The 27,197-nt window shown below is 34.8% G+C and overlaps 1 protein-coding gene across 1 annotated transcript in view; it reads right to left on the bottom strand.

Annotated features, from left to right (window-relative positions):
• The window catches only part of LOC134843213 (sorting nexin-6-like), a 187,107-nt gene that overhangs the window by 26,991 nt on the left and 132,919 nt on the right, over positions 1-27,197 (bottom strand). Inside the window, exons 8-9 of the mRNA XM_063859593.1 lie at positions 24,542-24,581; positions 1,434-1,625 (exon numbers count right to left, since the gene is read on the bottom strand). Coding sequence (XP_063715663.1) covers positions 1,434-1,625; positions 24,542-24,581 — 232 coding nt within the window. The remainder of the gene's footprint in view (positions 1-1,433; positions 1,626-24,541; positions 24,582-27,197) is intronic.

Consider the following 27,197-nt stretch of genomic DNA (forward strand, 5'->3'; position numbering starts at 1 on the left):
GCTCACGTGAGTTCTGCGACTAAGCAATTTCAGACAAATTGCAAAACAAAACAAATGTTTATGTTTACGAATCATTTCGTCTTCTTTTTCGCCACCACATCAAGCAAAACAATCAACACGCCGAAAGAGCTTGGCGCGTAATAAAAAGGTCTTCTGGGTCACGCAATAAAATTTTTGTACGCTCAGTTTTGCTTTCTTATTGTCTCACTTTCGGCTCAACACATTTATTCTTCGTGAACTTAATTAGAAATAAAGAAAACTGTTCCTGAATTTTCTCTTTAACATGTATGGCATAGTTAAAGCAAAGTACCTGGAGCAACATTAAAAGCTTTGCATTAAAACTTTGCATGTTAACAACCCAAGTCCAGTCGACTAGGAAATCATGCTCAAATTATAAGATGGAACAGCCTGAGATCAATTGTCACTTTAAAAAAAAAATCGACGGATCTCTTTAACAGTACCCATTTTGCAACAGGTCGGGGGGGGGGGGATTCTACACCAGGTAAAAAATTCACATTTGCTTAATCATTAAAGTTCTTTGTGGTGGTGGCAAATCGTTACTAGATAACATGGGGAGGGAGCGTGAATAGTTAAAGAACCGGATCTTGTTAATTATATGCTCCCTTTGTGCAAATTGGAAAAATACAACGATACAAAATTCGTATATGCTTACCTGTTCAATTCTTCCTTTTTAGGGTGGAGTGGGGGGGGGGGGGCATTCGTTATAAAGTACTATCGGGGAGCATATAGTTAATAAGATCCAAAGAACCAAATTGACACTTCTGTCGGTGAGTTCAAATACTCAGCACAAACGAATGAGCTACTCTATCCCGGTTTTCCCTTTTTTCCATGCAACCATAGCCACAACAACTCTTAAGCAAACAGTGCAGCAATTGGGCTCTTCTAATATTCACCAACCTCAAAACATATATATTTAACTTAGGCTGACGTAGTCCACATAACCAAATTTTTTTGGTCCTCATATACAGTTTCGTTAAAATCAATGGTTGCATCGCAAAAATTTTACAAACATAGCCCTCCCTTAGATTTTGACCCCCTCATGATCCAAAAGGTCCCCTGTGAGAATATTACACGAAATCCCTTTTCCACCGACCCTCTCTAAAATTACAGAGACAGGAAGCGAATAAAAAGCACTTTTTCCGCTCTAATAAGTTTAAAGAAGGATTTTGTGACGAGAAGTCTTTCCAAATTCAAGCGCGGGTAACATCGCGTGAAGTGAATGAATTCCGAAGCAAAAACGTTCAAAGTTTTAGGCTTAGCGCACCAGAAAAAAATTTTCTCCCACTCCCTGCAGAAAAGTAATTGGAGTAAACTGAAACATGGTTATTAACATTACAAAACAATAGATGGATAGCTGATGGATGTTTTATATTTGCTCTAATTTCTGGGCACACTAGCTTCTCCTAACTTACCGTCTGACTCTTGTCTTGAGGTGTTGGTTTCAGCCTCGCCTTCTCCAGAGCCTTGTTGGCGTTCTCGTAGTCCACCAATGCCTTGGTGCGTCTGTACATCAACTCAGTGCCAGCTGCCGTCTCTGCACACGTATACTTCAGTAAATCTGCTAATTTCAGGTCTGAGTCACTGCTCACCCTAGCTTCCAGCTTCTAAAAACATTCAAGATAATTTCTGATATGAGTAATTTCAACTTTTGAATTAAATGTTCTTGATGAGGGGATGAGTTCTGCAGAAAATTTAGTCGATTTGTCAAGGCGAGCCAATTTTTTTTCTCAAAGCTTTCCTGAAACCCCAAAAGATCCATTCTTTAAAACACACGCGAAAAGCCGCTCAAAATTGTCAAAGAAATTCAAAAATAATACGGGAGCAAAATTACATCTGCTGTTTAATCGGAGAAAATCCATTTTAAAAATATTAGCGAGTGACAGAGTTGTCGATTTAACAAAGCAACTTGAATTAATTTTTTGAATTTTTCTTTCAATTATTTAAACACAGACGCGAAGCGGAGCTTCGCAACAGTTGCGATACATCACACACATAGAAAAGCAAGCTAGCTGCTAGAAATGAGACAGAACCAGCAAGACAAAAAATATTCAATCAAAATGTTGAAAAATTACATCTACAAATGTATGCCTGAAGTGATGTCAAATTTGAGGGAAACAAGTAGAGACACATAAAAACTAGCATCTAATTTATTGAATTTGTCTTTCAATCATTTCAACACAGACGCGAAGCGGAGCTTCACAACACTTGCGATACATTACACACAAAGAAATGCAAGCGAGCTGCTATAAATGAGACAGAACCACCAAGACAAAAAAATATTCAATCAAAATGTTGAAAAAACACATCTACAAATTTAAGTCTCAAGTGATGTCGAATGTGAGGGAAACAAGTAGAGACACATAAAAACAAGCATCTAATTTATTGAATTTGTCTTTCAATTATTTCAACACAGACGCGAAGCGGAGCTTCACAACACTTGCGATACATTACACACAAAGAAATGCAAGCGAGCTGCTAGAAATGAGACAGAACCACCAAGACAAAAAAATATTCAATCAAAATGTTGAAAAAACACATCTACAAATTTAAGTCTCAAGTGATGTCGAATGTGAGGGAAACAAGTAGAGACACATAAAAACAAGCATCTAATTTATTGAATTTGTCTTTCAATTATTTCAACACAGACGCGAAGCGGAGCTTCACAACCCTTGCGATACATCACACACATAGAAAAGCAAGCTAGCTGCTAGAAATGAGACAAAACCACCAAGACAAAAAAATATTCAATCAAAATGTTGAAAAAACACATCTCTAAATTTAAGTCTCAAGTGATGTCGAATGTGAGGGAAACAAGTAGAGACACATAAAAACAAGCATCTAATTTATTGAATTTGTCTTTCAATTATTTCAACACAGACGCGAAGCGGAGCTTCACAACACTAGCGGTACGTCACACACATAGAAATGCAAGCTAGCTGCTAGAAATGAGACAGAACCACCAAGACAAAAAATATTCAATCAAAATATTGAAAAATTACATCAACAAATGTAAGCCTCAAGTGATGTCGAATGTGAGGGAAACAAGAAGAGACACAAAAACAAGCATCTACTTTATTGAATTTGTCTTTCAATTATTTCAACACAGACGCGAAGCGGAGCTTCACAACATTTGCGATACATCACACACATAGAAAAGCAAGCTAGCTGCTAGAAATGAGACAGAACCACCAAGACAAAAAAATATTCAATCAAAATGTTGAAAAAACACATCTACAAATTAAAGTCTCAAGTGATGTCGAATGTGAGGGAAACAAGTGGAGACACATAAAAACAAGCATCTAACTTATTGAATTTGTCTTTCAATTATTTCAACACAGACGCGAAGCGGAGCTTCACAACACTTGCGATACATTACACACGAAGAAATGCAAGCGAGCTGCTAGAAATGAGACAGAACCACCAAGACAAAAAAATATTCAATCAAAATGTTGAAAAAACACATCTATAAATTTAAGTCTCAAGTGATGTCGAATGTGAGGGAAACAAGTAGAGACACATAAAAACAAGCATCTAATTTATTGAATTTGTCTTTCAATTATTTCAACACAGACGCGAAGCGGAGCTTCACAACACTTGCGATACGTCACACACATAGAAATACAAGCTAGCTGCTAGAAATGAGACAACCACCAAGACAAAAAATATTCAATCAAAATGTTGAAAAAACTCATCTACAAATTTAAGTCTCAAGTGATGTCAAGTTTGAGGGGAAACAAGTAGAGACACATGAAAACAAGCATCTTATTTATTGAATTTCTCTTTCAATTATTTCAACACAGACGCGAAGCGGAGCTTCACAACTTGCGATACATCACACACATAGAAAAGCAAGCTAGCTGCTAGAAATGAGACAAAACCACCAAGACAAAAAAATATTCAATCAAAATGTTGAAAAAACACATCTACAAATTTAAGTCTCAAGTGATGTCGAATGTGAGGGAAACAAGTAGAGACACATAAAAACAAGCATCTAATTTATTGAATTTGTCTTTCAATTATTTCAACACAGACGCGAAGCGGAGCTTCACAACACTTGCGATACGTCACACATAGAAATGCAAGCTAGCTGCTAGAAATGAGACAGAACCACCAAGAGAAAAAATATTCAATCAAAATGTTGAAAAATTACATCAACAAATGTAAGCCTCAAGTGATGTCGAATGTGAGGGAAACAAGAAGAGACACATAAAAACAAGCATCTACTTTATTGAATTTGTCTTTCAATTATTTCAACACAGACGCGAAGCGGAGCTTCACAACATTTGCGATACATCACACACATAGAAAAGCAAGCTAGCTGCTAGCAATGAGACAGAACCACCAAGACAAAAAAAATTCGATCAAAATGTTGAAAAATTACATCTACAAATGTAAGCCTCAAGTGATGTCGAATATGAGGGAAACAAGTAGAGACACATAAAAACAAGCATCTAATTTATTGAATTTGTCTTTCAATTATTTCAACACAGACGCGAAGCGGAGATTCACAAAACTTGCGATACATCACACACATAAAATGCAAGCTAGCTGCTAGAAAGGAGACAGAACCACCAAGACAAAAAATATTCAATCAAAATGTTGAAAAAATACATCTACAAATGTAAGCCTCAAGTGATGTCGAATGTGAGGGAAACAAGTAGAGACACATAAAAACAAGCATCTATTTTATTGAATTTGTCTTTCAATTATTTCAACACAGACGCGAAGCGGAGCTTCAAAACACTTGCGATACATCACACACATCGAAATGCAAGCTAGCTGCTAGAAATAGACAGCACGACCAATACAAAAAATATTCAATCAAAATGTTGAAAAAATACAACAAAAGTATGGCTCAAGTGATGTCAAATTTGAGGGAAACAAGTAGAGACACATAAAAACAAGCATCTAATTTATTGAATTTGTCTTTCAATTATTTCAACACAGACGCGAAGCGGAGCTTCACAACACTTGCGATACATAACACACATAGAAATGCAAGCTAGCTGCTAGAAATGAGACAGAACCACCAAGACAAAAAAAGTTCAATCAAAATGTTGAAAAGTTACATCTACAAATGTAATCCTCAAGTGATGTCGAGTGTGAGGGAAACAAGCAGACACATAAAAACAAGCATCTAATTATTTGAATTTGTCTTTCAATTATTTCAACACAGACGCGAAGCGGAGCTTCACAACACTTGCGATACATCACACACATAGAAATGCAAGCTAGCTGCTAGAAATGAGACAGAACCACCACGAGAAAAAATAATAAATCAAAATGTTGAAAAATTACATCTACAAATGTAAGCCTCAAGTGATGTCGAATGTGAGGGAAACAATTAGAGACACATAAAAACAAGCATCTAATTTATTGAATTTAACTTTCAATTATTTCAACACAGACGCGAGGCGGAGCTTCACAACACTTGCGATACATCACACACATAGAAAAGCAAGCTAGCTGCTAGAAATGAGACAGAACCACCAAGACAAAAAATATTCAATCAAAATGTTGAAAAATTACATCAACAAATGTAAGCCTCAAGTGATGTCGAATGTGAGGAAAACAAGAAGAGACACATAAAAACAAGCATCTATTTTATTGAATTTGTCTTTCAATTATTTCAACACAGACGCGAAGCGGAGCTTCACAACATTTGCGATACATCACACACATAAAAAAGCTAGCTAGCTGCTAGCAATGAGACAGAACCATCGAGACAAAAAATATTCAATCAAAATGTTGAAAAATTACATCTACAAATGTAAGCCTCAAGTGATGTCGAATGTGAGGGAAACAAGTAGAGACACATAAAAATAAGCATCTAATTTATTGAATTTGTCTTTCAATTATTTCAACACAGACGCGAAGCGGAGCTTCACAACACTTGCGATACATCACACACATAAAATGCAAGCTAGCTGCTAGAAATGAGACAGAACCACCAAGACGAAAAATATTCAATCAAAATGTTGAAAAAATACATCTACAAATGTAAGCCTCAAGTGATGTCGAATGTGAGGGAAACAAGTAGAGACACATAAAAACAAGCATCTATTTTATTGAATTTGTCTTTCAATTATTTCAACACAGACGCGAAGCGGAGCTTCAAAACACTTGCGATACATCACACACATAGAAATGCAAGCTAGCTGCTAGAAATGAGACAGAACCACCAAGACAAAAAAAGTTCAATCAAAATTTTGAAAAATTACATCTACAAATGTAAGCCTCAAGTGATGTCGAATGTGAGGGAAACAATTAGAGACACATAAAAACAAGCATCTATTTTATTGAATTTGTCTTTCAATTATTTCAACACAGACGCGAAGCGGAGCTTCAAAACACTTGCGATACATCACACACATAGAAATGCAAGCTAGCTGATAGAAATGAGACAGAACCACCAAGACAAAAAAAGTTCAATCAAAATTTTGAAAAATTACATCTACAAATGTAAGCCTCAAGTGATGTCGAATGTGAGGGAAACAATTAATGACACATAAAAACAAGCATCTAATTTATTGAATTTGTCTTTCAATTATTTCAACACAGACGCGAAGCGGAGCTTCACAACACTTGCGATACATCACACACATAGAAATGCAAGCTAGCTGCTAGAAATGAGACAGAACCACCAAGACAAAAAAATATTCAATCAAAATGTTGAAAAAATACATCTACAAAAGTATGGCTCAAGTGATGTCAAATTTGAGGGAAACAAGTAGAGACACATAAAAACAAGCATCTAATTTATTGAATTTGTCTTTCAATTATTTCAACACAGACGCGAAGCGGAGCTTCAAAACACTTGCGATACATCACACACATCGAAATGCAAGCTAGCTGCTAGAAATAGACAGCCACCAAGACAAAAAATATTCAATCAAAATGTTGAAAAAATACATCTACAAAAGTATGGCTCAAGTGATGTCAACTTTGAGGGAAACAAGTAGAGACACATAAAAACAAGCATCTAATTTATTGAATTTGTCTTTCAATTATTTCAACACAGACGCGAAGCGGAGCTTCACAACACTTGCGATACATCACACACATAGAAATGCAAGCTAGCTGCTAGAAATGAGACAGAACCACCAAGACAAAAAAAGTTCAATCAAAATGTTGAAAAGTTACATCTACAAATGTAATCCTCAAGTGATGTCGAGTGTGAGGGAAACAAGCAGACACATAAAAACAAGCATCTAATTATTTGAATTTGTCTTTCAATTATTTCAACACAGACGCGAAGCGGAGCTTCACAACATTTGCGATACATCACACACATAAAAAAGCAAGCTAGCTGCTAGAAATGAGACAGAACCACCAAAACAAAAAATATTCAATCAAAATGTTGAAAAATTACATCAACAAATGTAAGCCTCAAGTGATGTCGAATGTGAGGAAAACAAGAAGAGACACATAAAAACAAGCATCTATTTTATTTAATTTGTCTTTCAATTATTTCAACACAGACGCGAAGCGGAGCTTCACAACATTTGCGATACATCACACACATAGAAAAGCAAGCTAGCTGCTAGCAATGAGACAGAACCACCAAGACAAAAAAATATTCAATCAAAATGTTGAAAAATTACATCTACAAATGTAAGCCTCAAGTGATGTCGAATGTGAGGGAAACAAGTAGAGACACATAAAAACAAGCATCTAATTTATTGAATTTGTCTTTCAATTATTTCAACACAGACGCGAAGCGGAGCTTCACAACACTTGCGATACATCACACACATAGAAATGCAAGCTAGCTGCTAGAAATGAGACAGAACCACCAAGACAAAAAACATTTAATCAAAATGTTGAAAAATTACATCTACAAATGTAAGCCGCCTCAAGTGATGTCGAATGTGAGGGAAACAAGTAGAGACACATAAAAACAAGCATCTAATTTATTGAATTTGTCTTTCAATTATTTCAACACAGACGCGAAGCGGAGCTTCACAACACTTGCGATACATCACACACATAGAAATGCAAGCTAGCTGCTAGAAATGAGACAGAACCACCAAGACAAAAAACATTTAATCAAAATGTTGAAAAATTACATCTACAAATGTAAGCCGCCTCAAGTGATGTCGAATGTGAGGGAAACAAGTAGAGACACATAAAAACAAGCATCTAATTTATTGAATTTGTCTTTCAATTATTTCAACACAGACGCGAAGCGGAGCTTCACAACACTTGCGATACATCACACACATAGATATGCAAGCTAGCTGCTAGAAATGAGACAGAACCACCAAGACAAAAAAAGTTCAATCAAAATGTTGAAAAGTTACATCTACAAATGTAATCCTCAAGTGATGTCGAGTGTGAGGGAAACAAGCAGACACATAAAAACAAGCATCTAATTATTTGAATTTGTCTTTCAATTATTTCAACACAGACGCGAAGCGGAGCTTCACAACATTTGCGATACATCACACACATAAAAAAGCAAGCTAGCTGCTAGAAATGAGACAGAACCACCAAAACAAAAAATATTCAATCAAAATGTTGAAAAATTACATCAACAAATGTAAGCCTCAAGTGATGTCGAATGTGAGGAAAACAAGAAGAGACACATAAAAACAAGCATCTATTTTATTTAATTTGTCTTTCAATTATTTCAACACACGCGAAGCGGAGCTTCACAACATTTGCGATACATCACACACATAGAAAAGCAAGCTAGCTGCTAGCAATGAGACAGAACCACCAAGACAAAAAAATATTCAATCAAAATGTTGAAAAATTACATCTACAAATGTAAGCCTCAAGTGATGTCGAATGTGAGGGAAACAAGTAGAGACACATAAAAACAAGCATCTAATTTATTGAATTTGTCTTTCAATTATTTCAACACAGACGCGAAGCGGAGCTTCACAACACTTGCGATACATCACACACATAGAAATGCAAGCTAGCTGCTAGAAATGAGACAGAACCACCAAGACAAAAAACATTTAATCAAAATGTTGAAAAATTACGTCTACAAATGTAAGCCGCCTCAAGTGATGTCGAATGTGAGGGAAACAAGTAGAGACACATAAAAACAAGCATCTAATTTATTGAATTTGTCTTTCAATTATTTCAACACAGACGCGAAGCGGAGCTTCACAACACTTGCGATACATCACACACATAGAAATGCAAGCTAGCTGCTAGAAATGAGACAGAACCACCAAGACAAAAAACATTTAATCAAAATGTTGAAAAATTACATCTACAAATGTAAGCCGCCTCAAGTGATGTCGAATGTGAGGGAAACAAGTAGAGGCACATAAAAACAAGCATCTATTTTATTGAATTTGTCTTTCAATTATTTCAACACAGACGCGAAGCGAAGCTTCAAAACACTTGCGATACATCACACACATAGAAATGCAAGCTAGCTGCTAGAAATGAGACAGAACCACCAAGACAAAAAAAGTTCAATCAAAATTTTGAAAAATTATATCTACAAATGTAAGCCTCAAGTGATGTCGAATGTGAGGGAAACAATTAGAGACACATAAAAACAAGCATCTATTTTATTGAATTTGTCTTTCAATTATTTCAACACAGACGCGAAGCGGAGCTTCAAAACACTTGCGATACATCACACACATAGAAATGCAAGCTAGCTGCTAGAAATGAGACAGAACCACCAAGACAAAAAAATATTCAATCAAAATGTTGAAAAATTACATCTACAAATGTAAGCCTCAAGTGATGTCGAATGTGAGGGAAACAAGTAGAGACACATAAAAACAAGCATCTAATTATTTGAATTTGTCTTTCAATTATTTCAACACAGACGCGAAGCGGAGCTTCACAACATTTGCGATACATCACACACATAGAAAAGCAAGCTAGCTGCTAGAAATGAGACAGAACCACCAAGACAAAAAATATTCAATCAAAATGTTGAAAAATTACATCAACAAATGTAAGCCTCAAGTGATGTCGAATGTGAGGAAAACAAGAAGAGACACATAAAAACAAGCATCTATTTTATTTAATTTGTCTTTCAATTATTTCAACACAGACGCGAAGCGGAGCTTCACAACATTTGCGATACATCACACACATAGAAAAGCAAGCTAGCTGCTAGCAATGAGACAGAACCACCAAGACAAAAAAATATTCAATCAAAATGTTGAAAAATTACATCTACAAATGTAAGCCTCAAGTGATGTCGAATGTGAGGGAAACAAGTAGAGACACATAAAAACAAGCATCTAATTTATTGAATTTGTCTTTCAATTATTTCAACACAGACGCGAAGCGGAGCTTCACAACACTTGCGATACATCACACACATAGAAATGCAAGCTAGCTGCTAGAAATGAGACAGAACCACCAAGACAAAAAACATTTAATCAAAATGTTGAAAAATTACATCTACAAATGTAAGCCGCCTCAAGTGATGTCGAATGTGAGGGAAACAAGTAGAGGCACATAAAAACAAGCATCTATTTTATTGAATTTGTCTTTCAATTATTTCAACACAGACGCGAAGCGAAGCTTCAAAACACTTGCGATACATCACACACATAGAAATGCAAGCTAGCTGCTAGAAATGAGACAGAACCACCAAGACAAAAAAAGTTCAATCAAAATTTTGAAAAATTATATCTACAAATGTAAGCCTCAAGTGATGTCGAATGTGAGGGAAACAATTAGAGACACATAAATACAAGCATCTATTTTATTGAATTTGTCTTTCAATTATTTCAACACAGACGCGAAGCGGAGCTTCAAAACACTTGCGATACATCACACACATAGAAATGCAAGCTAGCTGCTAGAAATGAGACAGAACCACCAAGACAAAAAAAGTTCAATCAAAATTTTGAAAAATTACATCTATAAATGTAAGCCTCAAGTGATGTCGAATGTGAGGGAAACAAGTAGAGACACATAAAAACAAGCATCTAATTTATTGAATTTGTCTTTCAAGTATTTCAACACAGACGCGAAGCGGAGCTTCACAACACTTGCGATACATCACACACATAGAAATGCAAGCTAGCTGCTAGAAATGAGACAGAACCACCAAGACAAAAAACATTTAATCAAAATGTTGAAAAATTACGTCTACAAATGTAAGCCGCCTCAAGTGATGTCGAATGTGAGGGAAACAAGTAGAGACACATAAAAACAAGCATCTAATTTATTGAATTTGTCTTTCAATTATTTCAACACAGACGCGAAGCGGAGCTTCACAACACTTGCGATACATCACACACATAGAAAAGCAAGCTAGCTGCTAGCAATGAGACAGAACCACCAAGACAAAAAAATATTCAATCAAAATGTTGAAAAATTACATCTACAAATGTAAGCCTCAAGTGATGTCGAATGTGAGGGAAACAAGTAGAGACACATAAAAACAAGCATCTAATTTATTGAATTTGTCTTTCAATTATTTCAACACAGACGCGAAGCGGAGCTTCACAACACTTGCGATACATCACACACATAGAAATGCAAGCTAGCTGCTAGAAATGAGACAGAACCACCAAGACAAAAAACATTTAATCAAAATGTTGAAAAATTACGTCTACAAATGTAAGCCGCCTCAAGTGATGTCGAATGTGAGGGAAACAAGTAGAGACACATAAAAACAAGCATCTAATTTATTGAATTTGTCTTTCAATTATTTCAACACAGACGCGAAGCGGAGCTTCACAACACTTGCGATACATCACACACATAGAAATGCAAGCTAGCTGCTAGAAATGAGACAGAACCACCAAGACAAAAAACATTTAATCAAAATGTTGAAAAATTACATCTACAAATGTAAGCCGCCTCAAGTGATGTCGAATGTGAGGGAAACAAGTAGAGGCACATAAAAACAAGCATCTATTTTATTGAATTTGTCTTTCAATTATTTCAACACAGACGCGAAGCGAAGCTTCAAAACACTTGCGATACATCACACACATAGAAATGCAAGCTAGCTGCTAGAAATGAGACAGAACCACCAAGACAAAAAAAGTTCAATCAAAATTTTGAAAAATTATATCTACAAATGTAAGCCTCAAGTGATGTCGAATGTGAGGGAAACAATTAGAGACACATAAAAACAAGCATCTATTTTATTGAATTTGTCTTTCAATTATTTCAACACAGACGCGAAGCGGAGCTTCACAACACTTGCGATACATCACACACATAGAAATGCAAGCTAGCTGCTAGAAATGAGACAGAACCACCAAGACAAAAAACATTTAATCAAAATGTTGAAAAATTACATCTACAAATGTAAGCCGCCTCAAGTGATGTCGAATGTGAGGGAAACAAGTAGAGGCACATAAAAACAAGCATCTATTTTATTGAATTTGTCTTTCAATTATTTCAACACAGACGCGAAGCGAAGCTTCAAAACACTTGCGATACATCACACACATAGAAATGCAAGCTAGCTGCTAGAAATGAGACAGAACCACCAAGACAAAAAAAGTTCAATCAAAATTTTGAAAAATTATATCTACAAATGTAAGCCTCAAGTGATGTCGAATGTGAGGGAAACAATTAGAGACACATAAAAACAAGCATCTATTTTATTGAATTTGTCTTTCAATTATTTCAACACAGACGCGAAGCGGAGCTTCAAAACACTTGCGATACATCACACACATAGAAATGCAAGCTAGCTGCTAGAAATGAGACAGAACCACCAAGACAAAAAAATATTCAATCAAAATGTTGAAAAATTACATCTACAAATGTAAGCCTCAAGTGATGTCGAATGTGAGGGAAACAAGTAGAGGCACATAAAAACAAGCATCTATTTTATTGAATTTGTCTTTCAATTATTTCAACACAGACGCGAAGCGAAGCTTCAAAACACTTGCGATACATCACACACATAGAAATGCAAGCTAGCTGCTAGAAATGAGACAGAACCACCAAGACAAAAAAAGTTCAATCAAAATTTTGAAAAATTATATCTACAAATGTAAGCCTCAAGTGATGTCGAATGTGAGGGAAACAATTAGAGACACATAAAAACAAGCATCTATTTTATTGAATTTGTCTTTCAATTATTTCAACACAGACGCGAAGCGGAGCTTCAAAACACTTGCGATACATCACACACATAGAAATGCAAGCTAGCTGCTAGAAATGAGACAGAACCACCAAGACAAAAAAATATTCAATCAAAATGTTGAAAAATTACATCTACAAATGTAAGCCTCAAGTGATGTCGAATGTGAGGGAAACAAGTAGAGACACATAAAAACAAGCATCTAATTATTTGAATTTGTCTTTCAATTATTTCAACACAGACGCGAAGCGGAGCTTCACAACATTTGCGATACATCACACACATAGAAAAGCAAGCTAGCTGCTAGAAATGAGACAGAACCACCAAGACAAAAAATATTCAATCAAAATGTTGAAAAATTACATCAACAAATGTAAGCCTCAAGTGATGTCGAATGTGAGGAAAACAAGAAGAGACACATAAAAACAAGCATCTATTTTATTTAATTTGTCTTTCAATTATTTCAACACAGACGCGAAGCGGAGCTTCACAACATTTGCGATACATCACACACATAGAAAAGCAAGCTAGCTGCTAGAAATGAGACAGAACCACCAAGACAAAAAACATTTAATCAAAATGTTGAAAAATTACATCTACAAATGTAAGCCGCCTCAAGTGATGTCGAATGTGAGGGAAACAAGTAGAGGCACATAAAAACAAGCATCTATTTTATTGAATTTGTCTTTCAATTATTTCAACACAGACGCGAAGCGAAGCTTCAAAACACTTGCGATACATCACACACATAGAAATGCAAGCTAGCTGCTAGAAATGAGACAGAACCACCAAGACAAAAAAAGTTCAATCAAAATTTTGAAAAATTATATCTACAAATGTAAGCCTCAAGTGATGTCGAATGTGAGGGAAACAATTAGAGACACATAAATACAAGCATCTATTTTATTGAATTTGTCTTTCAATTATTTCAACACAGACGCGAAGCGGAGCTTCAAAACACTTGCGATACATCACACACATAGAAATGCAAGCTAGCTGCTAGAAATGAGACAGAACCACCAAGACAAAAAAAGTTCAATCAAAATTTTGAAAAATTACATCTATAAATGTAAGCCTCAAGTGATGTCGAATGTGAGGGAAACAATTAGAGACACATAAAAACAAGCATCTAATTTATTGAATTTGTCTTTCAATTATTTCAACACAGACGCGAAGCGGAGCTTCACAACACTTGCGATACATCACACACATAGAAATGCAAGCTAGCTGCTAGAAATGAGACAGAACCACCAAGACAAAAAACATTTAATCAAAATGTTGAAAAATTACATCTACAAATGTAAGCCGCCTCAAGTGATGTCGAATGTGAGGGAAACAAGTAGAGACACATAAAAACAAGCATCTATTTTATTGAATTTGTCTTTCAATTATTTCAACACAGACGCGAAGCGGAGCTTCACAACACTTGCGATACATCACACACATAGAAATGCAAGCTAGCTGCTAGAAATGAGACAAAACCACCAAGACAAAAAACATTTAATCAAAATGTTGAAAAATTACATCTACAAATGTAAGCCGCCTCAAGTGATGTCGAATGTGAGGGAAACAATTAGAGACACATAAAAACAAGCATCTAATTTATTGAATTTGTCTTTCAATTATTTCAACACAGACGCGAAGCGGAGCTTCACAACACTTGCGATACATCACACACATAGAAATGCAAGCTAGCTGCTAGAAATGAGACAGAACCACCAAGACAAAAAACATTTAATCAAAATGTTGAAAAATTACATCTACAAATGTAAGCCGCCTCAAGTGATGTCGAATGTGAGGGAAACAAGTAGAGACACATAAAAACAAGCATCTATTTTATTGAATTTGTCTTTCAAATATTTCAACACAGACGCGAAGCGGAGCTTCACAACACTTGCGATACATCACACACATAGAAATGCAAGCTAGCTGCTAGAAATGAGACAAAACCACCAAGACAAAAAACATTTAATCAAAATGTTGAAAAATTACATCTACAAATGTAAGCCGCCTCAAGTGATGTCGAATGTGAGGGAAACAATTAGAGACACATAAAAACAAGCATCTAATTTATTGAATTTGTCTTTCAATTATTTCAACACAGACGCGAAGCGGAGCTTCACAACACTTGCGATACATCACACACATAGAAATGCAAGCTAGCTGCTAGAAATGAGACAGAACCACCAAGACAAAACACATTTAATCAAAATGTTGAAAAATTACATCTACAAATGTAAGCCGCCTCAAGTGATGTCGAATGTGAGGGAAACAATTAGAGACACATAAAAACAAGCATCTAATTTATTGAATTTGTCTTTCAATTATTTCAACACAGACGCGAAGCGGAGCTTCACAACACTTGCGATACATCACACACATAGAAATGCAAGCTAGCTGCTAGAAATGAGACAGAACCACCAAGACAAAACACATTTAATCAAAATGTTGAAAAATTACATCTACAAATGTAAGCCGCCTCAAGTGATGTCGAATGTGAGGGAAACAAGTAGAGGCACATAAAAACAAGCATCTATTTTATTGAATTTGTCTTTCAATTATTTCAACACAGACGCGAAGCGAAGCTTCAAAACACTTGCGATACATCACACACATAGAAATGCAAGCTAGCTGCTAGAAATGAGACAGAACCACCAAGACAAAAAAAGTTCAATCAAAATTTTGAAAAATTATATCTACAAATGTAAGCCTCAAGTGATGTCGAATGTGAGGGAAACAATTAGAGACACATAAAAACAAGCATCTATTTTATTGAATTTGTCTTTCAATTATTTCAACACAGACGCGAAGCGGAGCTTCAAAACACTTGCGATACATCACACACATAGAAATGCAAGCTAGCTGCTAGAAATGAGACAGAACCACCACGACAAAAAAAGTTCAATCAAAATTTTGAAAAATTACATCTACAAATGTAAGCCTCAAGTGATGTCGAATGTGAGGGAAACAATTAGAGACACATAAAAACAAGCATCTAATTTATTGAATTTGTCTTTCAATTATTTCAACACAGACGCGAAGCGGAGCTTCACAACACTTGCGATACATCACACACATAGAAATGCAAGCTAGCTGCTAGAAATGAGACAAAACCACCAAGACAAAAAACATTTAATCAAAATGTTGAAAAATTACATCTACAAATGTAAGCCGCCTCAAGTGATGTCGAATGTAAGGGAAACAATTAGAGACACATAAAAACAAGCATCTAATTTATTGAATTTGTCTTTCAATTATTTCAACACAGACGCGAAGCGGAGCTTCACAACACTTGCGATACATCACACACATAGAAATGCAAGCTAGCTGCTAGAAATGAGACAAAACCACCAAGACAAAAAACATTTAATCAAAATGTTGAAAAATTACATCTACAAATGTAAGCCGCCTCAAGTGATGTCGAATGTGAGGGAAACAATTAGAGACACATAAAAACAAGCATCTAATTTATTGAATTTGTCTTTCAATTATTTCAACACAGACGCGAAGCGGAGCTTCACAACACTTGCGATACATCACACACATAGAAATGCAAGCTAACTGCTAGAAATGAGACAGAACCAACAAGACAAAAAACATTTAATCAAAATGTTGAAAAATTACATCTACAAATGTAAGCCGCCTCAAGTGATGTCGAATGTGAGGGAAACAAGTAGAGACACATAAAAACAAGCATCTATTTTATTGAATTTGTCTTTCAATTATTTCAACACAGACGCGAAGCGGAGCTTCACAACACTTGCGATACATCACACACATAGAAACGCAAGCTAGCTGCTAGAAATTAGACAAAACCACCAAGACAAAAAACATTTAATCAAAATGTTGAAAAATTACATCTACAAATGTAAGCCGCCTCAAGTGATGTCGAATGTGAGGTAAACAATTAGAGACACATTAAAACAAGCATCTAATTTATTGAATTTGTCTTTCAATTATTTCAACAGACGCGAAGCGGAGCTTCACAACACTTGCGATACATCACACACATAGAAATGCAAGCTAGCTGCTAGAAATGAGACAGAACCACCAAGACAAAAAACATTTAATCAAAATGTTGAAAAATTACATCTACAAATGTAAGCCGCCTCAAGTGATGTCGAATGTGAGGGAAACAAGTAGAGACACATAAAAACAAGCATCTGTTTTATTGAATTTGTCTTTCAATTATTTCAACACAGACGCGAAGCGGAGCTTCACAACACTTGTGATACATCACACACATAGAAATGCAAGCTAGCTGCTAGAAATGAGACACAACCATCAAGACAAAAAAGTATTCAGTCAAAACGTTGAAAAATTACATCTACAAAGGTATGCCTTGAGTGATGTTGAATTTGAGGGAAAAAGTCGAGACACATAAAAACAAGCGTCAAATTACCACTAAGACTAAACGTAAATTTTACTTAACGATAACTAGGCAGACAATGCATGAGTAGTTGAGTCGAAAATTCCAAGTTGTTACGTCTACGAAAGCAAGAACACTCATAAACAAATTGTTTTGCTCTTTAAACGACCCATCTTGAGGCAACTCGAGTTAGCTAATGAACTAGTTTTTGAAAATGTTTCAACTATAGAATTTCGACAAAAAACACATGGTAAAGCTATTCAAAGTTAAAAAAATCTTTTATGTTTTATCGCCAGGAAATCTTAAAATTAAAACCAACTTTCGAAACTTAGGTCATTCACGTTTTTTCGCGCCATTTAGTTTTCTTAATCGGAAATATGAATTGAACTTTTAACCAGAGAGGCAAAGCTGTGCTTCGGAACACTTGCGATAAACATAGCCAATCGAAGATTGGATAAGAGTAATAAACGCAAGTAAACATAAAAAACCACTGAATTTCTTTAAAAAATCTCAACTTTCGAGTTTCAAAGAAAAAAATAGATACCCTTTAAGCACTTTGAATTTCTAGAACAATTTATGATTCGCGCTTTTTTGATACCATGAACGCAACTTGAGAAAACTGGATCAGTAGGTAAAGTTTTTATTCCGCTGGGAAACCATAAAATAAATTCCACTTTCGATACTAGAAATCGTTCACCTTTTTTTCGCGCCATTTCCACGTTCGTATTAGGAGAATGCTATTTACGTCACTTTCAGCAGATGAATTTCAATTGAGCTCAAAAAGTGCATTATACCTAAGTGCATCAATATTTTAAGACTTTTTCCTGAAAAAAAATTTAAAAAAATCAGCAAGACCTTTATAAGAGTCTTCGCTACGTTAATTACTCTTAAAAAACGAGTGACTATGATTACAAGCAAATGAAAAGACAAAAGTTGAAAAAAAGGTCAAAAAGATAGTTCAAAAAATTATAAAAAAGTGCAAAGAAGGACGAAAACTTCAAAATACCTGAACTAAATTACCTGCGCCAATAGAAACTTCATAAAGTGCTTTCAAAATGCTAAAAAGAAATCAAAACTTTTCTGCGTAACCACAGCTGACAAAAATAAGTAGCCACGAGTCTAAAACAGTCGATAATTTTCAGTTTCCACAAAAACAGGCCCCGACTAGAATCGAACTCCTGGGATTTATTGTCTCAAGCATGAGTGTTAGAACTGCATCAAACTTGGAATTCATAATGTGAAAAAAAAAGAAATTCAAAAACAATCAAAAGTCCAACATCGACTTTTTCGCGCGAAAAATTTTCCATTTATAAAAAAAAATTAATTGCCGGATTCGAATGATTGATTTTGTCTTTATAGGCTGGTGCGTAAGCTCTTCGCTACATTGGCGAATTAACGTATGAATTTTGATTTCATATGAACGAAAGTGATTCTGTTAAACTAGTTGTTAACCCAAAAAAAGTCTATCACACTTTCTAATCACAAGCGTTACCTTCACCGAAAAAGATTTGATAAACACCACATTCCACTCAAATAATAGCGAGTAAAAATTTGAACAAATCGATCTCCATGAAAAAAAAATAAAACAATTTTTTACCATAAAAACTGAAACTGTTATAATTTTTGGCTTTAAAAAAGTGTCAGAGAAATTGAGTTTAAGCGTATGAACATAAATTGTCAAAATTGAGTCAATTTCAATTTTAAAACTTACTAAAACGAATAGAAAAAACATCAGGTAAAAAAGACAACAGATTTAAGGCCAACACCCACTAAACTGAAAACAATGCGAAAAAACTGAAAACTTTTTCTAAAAAAAAACAAGGACCACTTCATGGACCACTTAAATATCAATTACGATCTCAAATTAAGTAGCTCACGTAAGATGTGCGTAATACACTAAAAAATAACTTGATAAATCGTCAAATTGACCATTCTATGAACAAAGTTATTTACGGCAAAAATAGGTATAGTACCAGTACCCCCCTTGTATCGCAAAGATGAAAATTCCTAAAAGTTACGAAAAATAGTCAATCGACTTCATTTAGCTCAATACAATTGACTTTTCGAACGTATTTAAAGCAATAACAAGGCCCAATATATTATCAGAACTTGCTACACAGAAAACATTTTTCAATACAAGTGCCAATGATACCGGCTTTTTATCTCAATTTCATTTTCATAGAACTAAGGGTTGTTGAGCGCTCACTGTCTACGCAAAGTAGTAACCATTGCCGCTAATCAAGCCTATAATAAATAGTGTTTTCGGCCTAGAGTATCAGTTTACCAAAAATGAGCGTTGTGAACATTGCTAAAATGGGCGTGGTGGGCTAGCGAATCAAAACTTAGACAAAAACCACTAAAAAAATTAATTTAAATACAGAGGCAAAGCAGAGCATCGCACGACTTGCATAGCAACACAATCAGCTAGCTAACAGGAAAAAAAAGACGAAACTCTCTAAATCTAAAATTTTTGCAACTAAGGTAAATTAGAAATAAAACACTCAATTAGGCTGAATGTAAACTATCAAATTTTACACTGCCGGAAATAAGCCGACAGTAATTAAACAGATATCAGTCGGGCCGATTTTATTGAAAAAATTGTGAACCTGCAAAAATTACGACCTGTTTAAGCCTAAAACCAAATAGGACAAGCGTTCAGACGAAAACAAGAAGCCGTAAAAACTTTGCCGCCAATTTTCTTTTTAAATTATTAGGTCTCAAAACTCGCTCGCCATCCATTTTCACCCGACCCTTTTTCAAATGACAAAATAAAAAGTGATTAGGTTAAAAAAACAAAGGGGAAGCTCCAATTCTAAGCACAAACAAGAAAAGGACAAAAAAGAAGGTGTAAAAATGTCAAAAAGTGAAACGAAAAACAAGATAAAACTTTACAAAATTTTCCATATACCGAAATCGATCACCCGACCTAGATATTACACGTCACACGTCCTAGCATCCGCGCCATGGCCGCTTAACAATAGTTTAACACTAGCAGCCCAGTTAAATCGGACAACACGCTTTTGCAAGAGAGATTACATCTCCGTTTGATTAATTTCGTGTAATTTTTTGCAGAATTGGCACATGGTTTTTGGGAAATTGAATTAAGTCTAAAAATGGGTAAAAAAATCAAATTTTTCTTGCCGGATTTCAAAATTGGTACACAGCTTGTTCTATCGATTGAACCTTTATTTTCAGATTTGGCACCGTAGTTTTCGAGAAAATGAAAAAATTTCATAACAAACGAAATTTTTTAAAGTCAAACATTGCTTTTCTACAACAACAAGGGCGTATCTGCTATGCAAAGAATCCTCTAGCACACGTTTTTTCGATTGAACCGTTTATCTTATATTCTGCAGCGTAGTCCAAAAATTTCCAGAAAACGGAACTTAGTAAATTTCGAAACATAGACTGTTCCTGAAATCAACATTGTTTTTCTACAAAAACTAGGACGTGGCCGCTATGCAGAGAAATTCCTACCGCTTGTTTTTTGGATTGAACCCTGTGTCTCAGATTTGGCAGGGTCGTTTTTGGCAAAAGTCTTGGAAAAACGAACCGGTCTATATTTCAAAAAAAATTAGGGCATTCCTGCTTTTGCAGTGAGAAAATTCCTAGTCCTTGTTTTCCGATTAAAACTTTTATTTCACATTTGCCAGGGTAGTTTTCGAAAATTCAAAAAATTTTCAAGAAAAGTGCAAAGTTTCAAAAATGGTCCAGTTTTCAAGGCAAAATTTTTCGTCAAAAATTAGGACGACAGCAACCGTGCAGCGAAAATTCACTGTTCTGTTCTTTCGATTAAACCCTTAACCTCAAATTTACCAGGGTAGTTTTCGAGAATTCAAAAAATTTTCAAGAAAAGAGCAAAGTTTCAAAAATGGTCCATTTTTCAAGGCGAAAACTTCTCGTCAAAAATTAGGGCGACATCAGTCGTGCAACAAAGATTCACTGTTCTGTTCTTTCAATTAAAACCCTTAACATCAGATTTGGCAAGATAGTTTTCAAATAAAACAATTTTATTAAACTTTCTTAGGGGGAAAAATCTACCAAAGTTCGGGCGCAGCAACTTATGCGGGGGAGATCCCCAGAACACACTCTTTTGATTGAACATTTAACCTCAGCTTTGTCATGGTGGTTTCCAAGAAAAGGAAAAGAACCCAAAAATAAGGCAAAAATCTCTAGTCACTGACATTCTCGAATTATAGGGCAGAGATAGTAACTTTCAGTGGGTCTTATGTCTTATTTGAGTCTTATTTCGAGCGAGTAAAGCGATCGAGTAAGTAATGCTTGTTAGTTTTAGAAGCTTCATTTAATACGTGGCAAAAATAGCTCGTAATTATTAGCCTTCAATAAAAAAAATTGAAAAAAAATCATACTATTTTTAAAAAAAAATGAAATTTTTTTGAAACTATGTTCTGATTTATTTGCAGCTTACTTCAGATCGTGCAATTTTGGTCGGTGTCCAAGGGACCACAAAGAGGCTCCAATAATTTAGCACACTGCTCTCGATGACATTAAAGATGCTAACCAGTGTTTTGTGAGCAACTCCGGTTTGTACCGAACAGTAATTGAGTTGTGAGGAAATGAGAATGCAATCAAATGTGATCGGTAGGATTTCCGGTTTGATTTGGCGAGTGATATTTTGCCGGCTAATAAAAAGTAGAGAGTCAAAAAGCACATCTTTATCTTCAGGTAAGCAAAAAAATTGTCAAGAATTGTCAATATGCACCAATTATGTACACAGAGGCAAAGAGCTTTTAAAGAACTATAAGGTTTTAAAAGTTTTTACGAAACGCATAAAAGCATAAAAAATATTTTTCACTCGAAACTACGCAACATTATTTGACTAGCCACAAATAACATAAGCCGAAACCGTTTAATCGAAATCAAAACGAAAAAAAAATCACAAATTTTAGAATTTTCAATCATAGTGAAAACTGTTTAAAATCAATAAGAAGCCTATGCTTTGGAAAGTAAGTAAAACGCAAGCCAAAAAAATAACTAAGTAACAATAGTAGCAAGTTAAAGCCAAGCTTAAACGGAGATTTGAAAGCAGAATACGAGGATTAAATGTAGCCTACAGAAAGTCAGAAAAGTGCCAAGAAACCAGAAAACCGATAAAAAAAATTCGAATTTCTGAGAAAAAATGAATCACGTTAAAACTTCAAGAACATTTTATGATTTAAAACTCTTTGAGTTTAAAGAAGATTGTATGATTTAAAACTCTTTCAGAGATATTACATGATTAACACAAGGTGCGGTCTACGAGCATACAACTTAAATAGCATACTGCTCCAGAAGCATACAAAAAATTTTCAATTGCTCAAACGTGTCGCCTACGTGTTGCGAGGTTACCGACAGAGGGTAGGACTCATTAGGAAATATAGTGCCAGTTATCGCCGTAAAGCGCGACGCTTGTGTAGCCCGCCAACAGCGACCTTGAATCAACAATCGTATTGGTAGTCTCTAAGTGTTAAATTACTTGCGTTCAAAGTTTCAGCCTTTTTTTCTGAACCAATCAGATTCATTTGTATGTTGTTGGCCCGGTATGAACTTTGTAACCGTTTAACAATCGGTTAAGCATAATAACAAGCCTTTTAGAGAAAAATTGGGTAGTCTAAAAATTACAAACCACTTTTGAAACCAAAATAAAATAACAGGCTTTTTTGGTCCATTTGCATTTTCGTAAAGAGAGCTCGTTATTTGCCCCTCTCTTCGCGCCATTTTCACTTTTGCTCGCAAAAATTTTATATTTCGCCTGAAAAAAAAAGATATATCAGGCAGATGGAAAAATGTAAATAGAATGATTGATTTTTTCCAAACATTTATCACAAAGAATTGATTATATAAGCATATAGCTCTTTCAATTTTAAAAAAATCTTTTATAACTGGCCTTTTTGACCTGGATCAATAGATAGTGATTTGCTTTTTTTATTCCAATGGGAAATCTTAAAACTTTAATCCACTTAGATTAATTCTATTTAAAATTGATTTGAAAACCCGATCGGTTTTTCCCATGCAATTTGTACTGGTTCCAATGTAAAGAGTAACTCAGCTTGATTTGCTAAATGTTTTTCAGGTTACTTAAAAAGAACTCGAAAGTCAAGCTGCGGATTAAATTCCAGCTTGAACAACTTGAAACTTTTTTTCCTAACAATAAAAATCACAAGACCTAACAAAATTGTGGGTCCCTAACGGTCCATTCATTGACACTTAATGACGCTAATGACACTTCTAAACCTGAACTGATTGAAGAGAAATTTTTTATCACATTAACGGAACTAAGACAGAAATAAGGTACTGTTTTTATCTTATACAAATTAGGGCGAATTAGGAAATTGATTTGACTAACAAGGCAAACCAGTATACTGGAAGCAACATGGAATCTACAAAATACAACGGGAGACTTGAGACAAAAGGAACTACCGGAAATGATGTTTACGAGACCTGACAGGAAAAAAACGACACCATTAATTGGCAACGCCTATCAGCCATGAAAACTGGAATTAAAACAGACCTAAATTTCGAATGTAATTAGCATCTATTTCCTACTTTTTGAATGAAAAGTAGTCTCAAATTCACCCACTTTTTAAATTATACACTAAAATTTTTGTATTCTCAAGTGCGATGCCCAAATTTAGATACCCTCCTAAATTGCAGCCCTCTCAGATGTGATAAAAATTTTTAAAATGAAACAAAAGCAACTGGCCAAAAGTTGAACTAATGTTAATGAGTTGAACTAATGAGTTATTATACCATATATATTGCAATCTGCAATCTACGCCTTTTTGAGTTTACCCTATGATTATTTTGAGCCCTATGCAGTTATACTTCGTCAACCACTAATTCAAAATTTATGAAACCTAAAAATCCCCCTGTTTTTTGAAATGTTTTAACATTGAAATTCAGAAAAGAAAACAACAACTTCGTGGCCAAAATGAATAGAAAAAAAAACAAATTTGATAAACTTCAAATCAAAATGAACAATTGATCGATGATCTTTGAAGTTAATCGTAAGCAATTACAAGGAATTTATTTTCAGAACATTCAATGCTAGACGAAGATAAACTGTGTTTCCCAGCTTATAAGATTATATCGATGATGCATCTTACCCGTAACTTTTCGAAGATTTCGGCAAGCATCTGATGAAACCTGAAACAGAAACAGATTATAACTGAAAAATCTCTGTTATGATATCAGAAAACTATGTTGATACCAAGAATCTAACATCTAATTCGTGTAAACTGATAGACGCTAATTTTACAGCCAGGTTTCAAACAGCTTAAGAAAAGAAAGCAATATTTTTTAGCAAAGGCGAAGTTGTACTTCGCAAACAAGCGATAGAATGGCGCAGAAAAAAAAGCAAAAATGAAGCTTTAAATCAACCGCTGAAACTATTGGACTCAACCCAAATATCTAGACCAAGAGTCACTGACTTGAGCCACAGCCAACAGACAGTAGGAAAAGAGTCAATGAACGCAAGTAAAGAGAAAAAAATAATGATTTATTATTTGAAATCTCAATTATCGAAAATTAAGAGAAAAATAGATGCCCCTCAAAGCACTTTGAATTTCCAGAACATTTGATTATAGAAAATTTTTTGATAAAACTAAACCAACTTGAGAAAACTGGATCAATTCCGTTTTCGAAGTTGGAGTCGATCACGTTTTTCGTGACCTGTTCGATAGTGGGGTTTGACTTCCTTTTAACAAAAGAAATAGATTGATCTTTAAAATAAATGAAAAGCCGAAGCGCGAAAAAACAAATATGAGCCAGAACAATTCCTGAAAAAAAATGAAAAAAATATCACGACCTATATAATAGTCTTCACTACGTCCTAACTCTTCGTCGACTCCTAAACATACAGGGAAAACGAAACTTCCCACATTTTCTAAAAACATATCTAAAAAGAAACAATACCACAAAACATTTATCTAAAAAGAAGCAATGTCATATATGACACACAAATATATATCCAAAGAGAAACAAAAAAAAACTGGCTATGCGAAACAATTGTTACAGACTTCATAATTTCCATTCACTAAGTTTTACTGGAGAAGCCACGACCCATTCACTAACACGCGTATAGTCCAAAAATGATCATTAAAAGAATAGCTTTTTTATCAAACGTTTGTATTCAGAATTTTAAAAATAGGAAAATAAAAACTTAACTCATTGATTTGGTTATGATAACGCGCTAAATTAGTCCCAGTAAAAAAATTCCAAAAAAAAAGAAAACTGTCAAACACTCAATTGAAAATCAATTACTTGCAAAATTAAGAGTATTGAAAATGGCATTCAAAAACAGAAAGCAGCAAAAACTTTCTTGCTGTGGAAATCCAGCAGAAAAAATAGGCAGACAAAGTAAATCAAACACTTGATTTTTTCAAAACTTAAATTTTTCTTTTTGCAAAACCGATAAAGTCCCAAGCATGTAGATTACCTGTATACCAAATCCGCATTACAGCCACAAAAACTTGCATTGAATGTAAGCAAAGAAGCAATATAAACATTAAAAAAAACATACAAAGTTGAGAAAAATGTTTAAAAAACTAGGCCAACCAAAATTTAAATTTTCGTATGTCTCGATAGAAGTTCAATCTAGGCGTCCATATTTGGGCAGACACAATTTGAGTAAAAAAAAGATGTTTTAAGAAATCTCAAAAGTTTTAATTCCCTCCAAAACTACAACGAACAACACTTGCACTTTCAACTAGAATGACAATTGCTTTCAGCACAAGTAAAATCCGTCATGTGGCAATTCAATCGACAATCTTTTAACAGACAGAAGTTGAGCCGGAAAACTTATTTTTAAAAGTTTTAGAAGTTTTCAGCTGCTCCTAAAACTACAATGAACAATTTTTGCACTTGCAACTAAAGTTGCCTGCATCACAAGCAAAATTTGCAACGAGGAAACTAAGCCTACAAAACTTAAGCAGAAAACTGAAAGTTTTACACTGAAAAAAAAACAAGTCCGGTCGTGACTCAAACCTCGAAATTGTTAAGGTTCAACAATAAAGCAAGTTGGAAATTTGTGAGAAAAATAGTTTTCGGGGAAAAGTCTAGTTCCCGATTACAAGACACTTGCTCTCGCAAGTTTAATGGTTTACAGATTCTGTTAAGGGAGACTTTAACCTGAAAAGAGTCGGCAGACAATTGGAAAATGTCAATAAACTCAAGAAAACAAAAACTACGAAACTTTTTGAAGCATTTCCAACGAAAAAATATATGGCCTCAAAGTTTCAAGAATCTTTTTTGATTGACACGTTTTTTATAATACCAACCCGATTTGAGACAATTGGATCAATAGGTTAGTCTTTTTCCACTGGAAAATCTGTAATTTTAAATCGATACTTTCGAAACAAAATCATTCACGTTTTACGACATTTGCACTCGGGTTATCGGAGAGAGTAATTAGTCTTCCATTTAATAAATTATTATGAATTGAACTTATACGGGTATTTCCAAAGAAAATACAACTTTATAAAGCTTTTTCGAATTTCACCAAAAATTTTTATGGCCAACACTAATTTGCACTAAAAAAAGCAGTCAAAGCTGAAATCGCTATAAAAAAATTTCCTTTAAAAAATAAGCGAAAACCCACGCGACCCAAAAAGTGCAAATTCCTTTCATTCAGTAGCACCATTAAAATTACGCTTGTCAAACTAAGATTAAGACACATTTCCAATTAATAGAGAAAAGAAAGAGCAAATATATTGAAAAAAAAAACTTGCCTTTTGCCTCTAGAAGAAATACCAATATCATGAT

The sequence above is a fragment of the Symsagittifera roscoffensis genome, chromosome 1 (assembly GCF_963678635.1).
Source record: "Symsagittifera roscoffensis chromosome 1, txSymRosc1.1, whole genome shotgun sequence".
Lineage (NCBI taxonomy): Eukaryota > Metazoa > Xenacoelomorpha > Acoela > Convolutidae > Symsagittifera > Symsagittifera roscoffensis.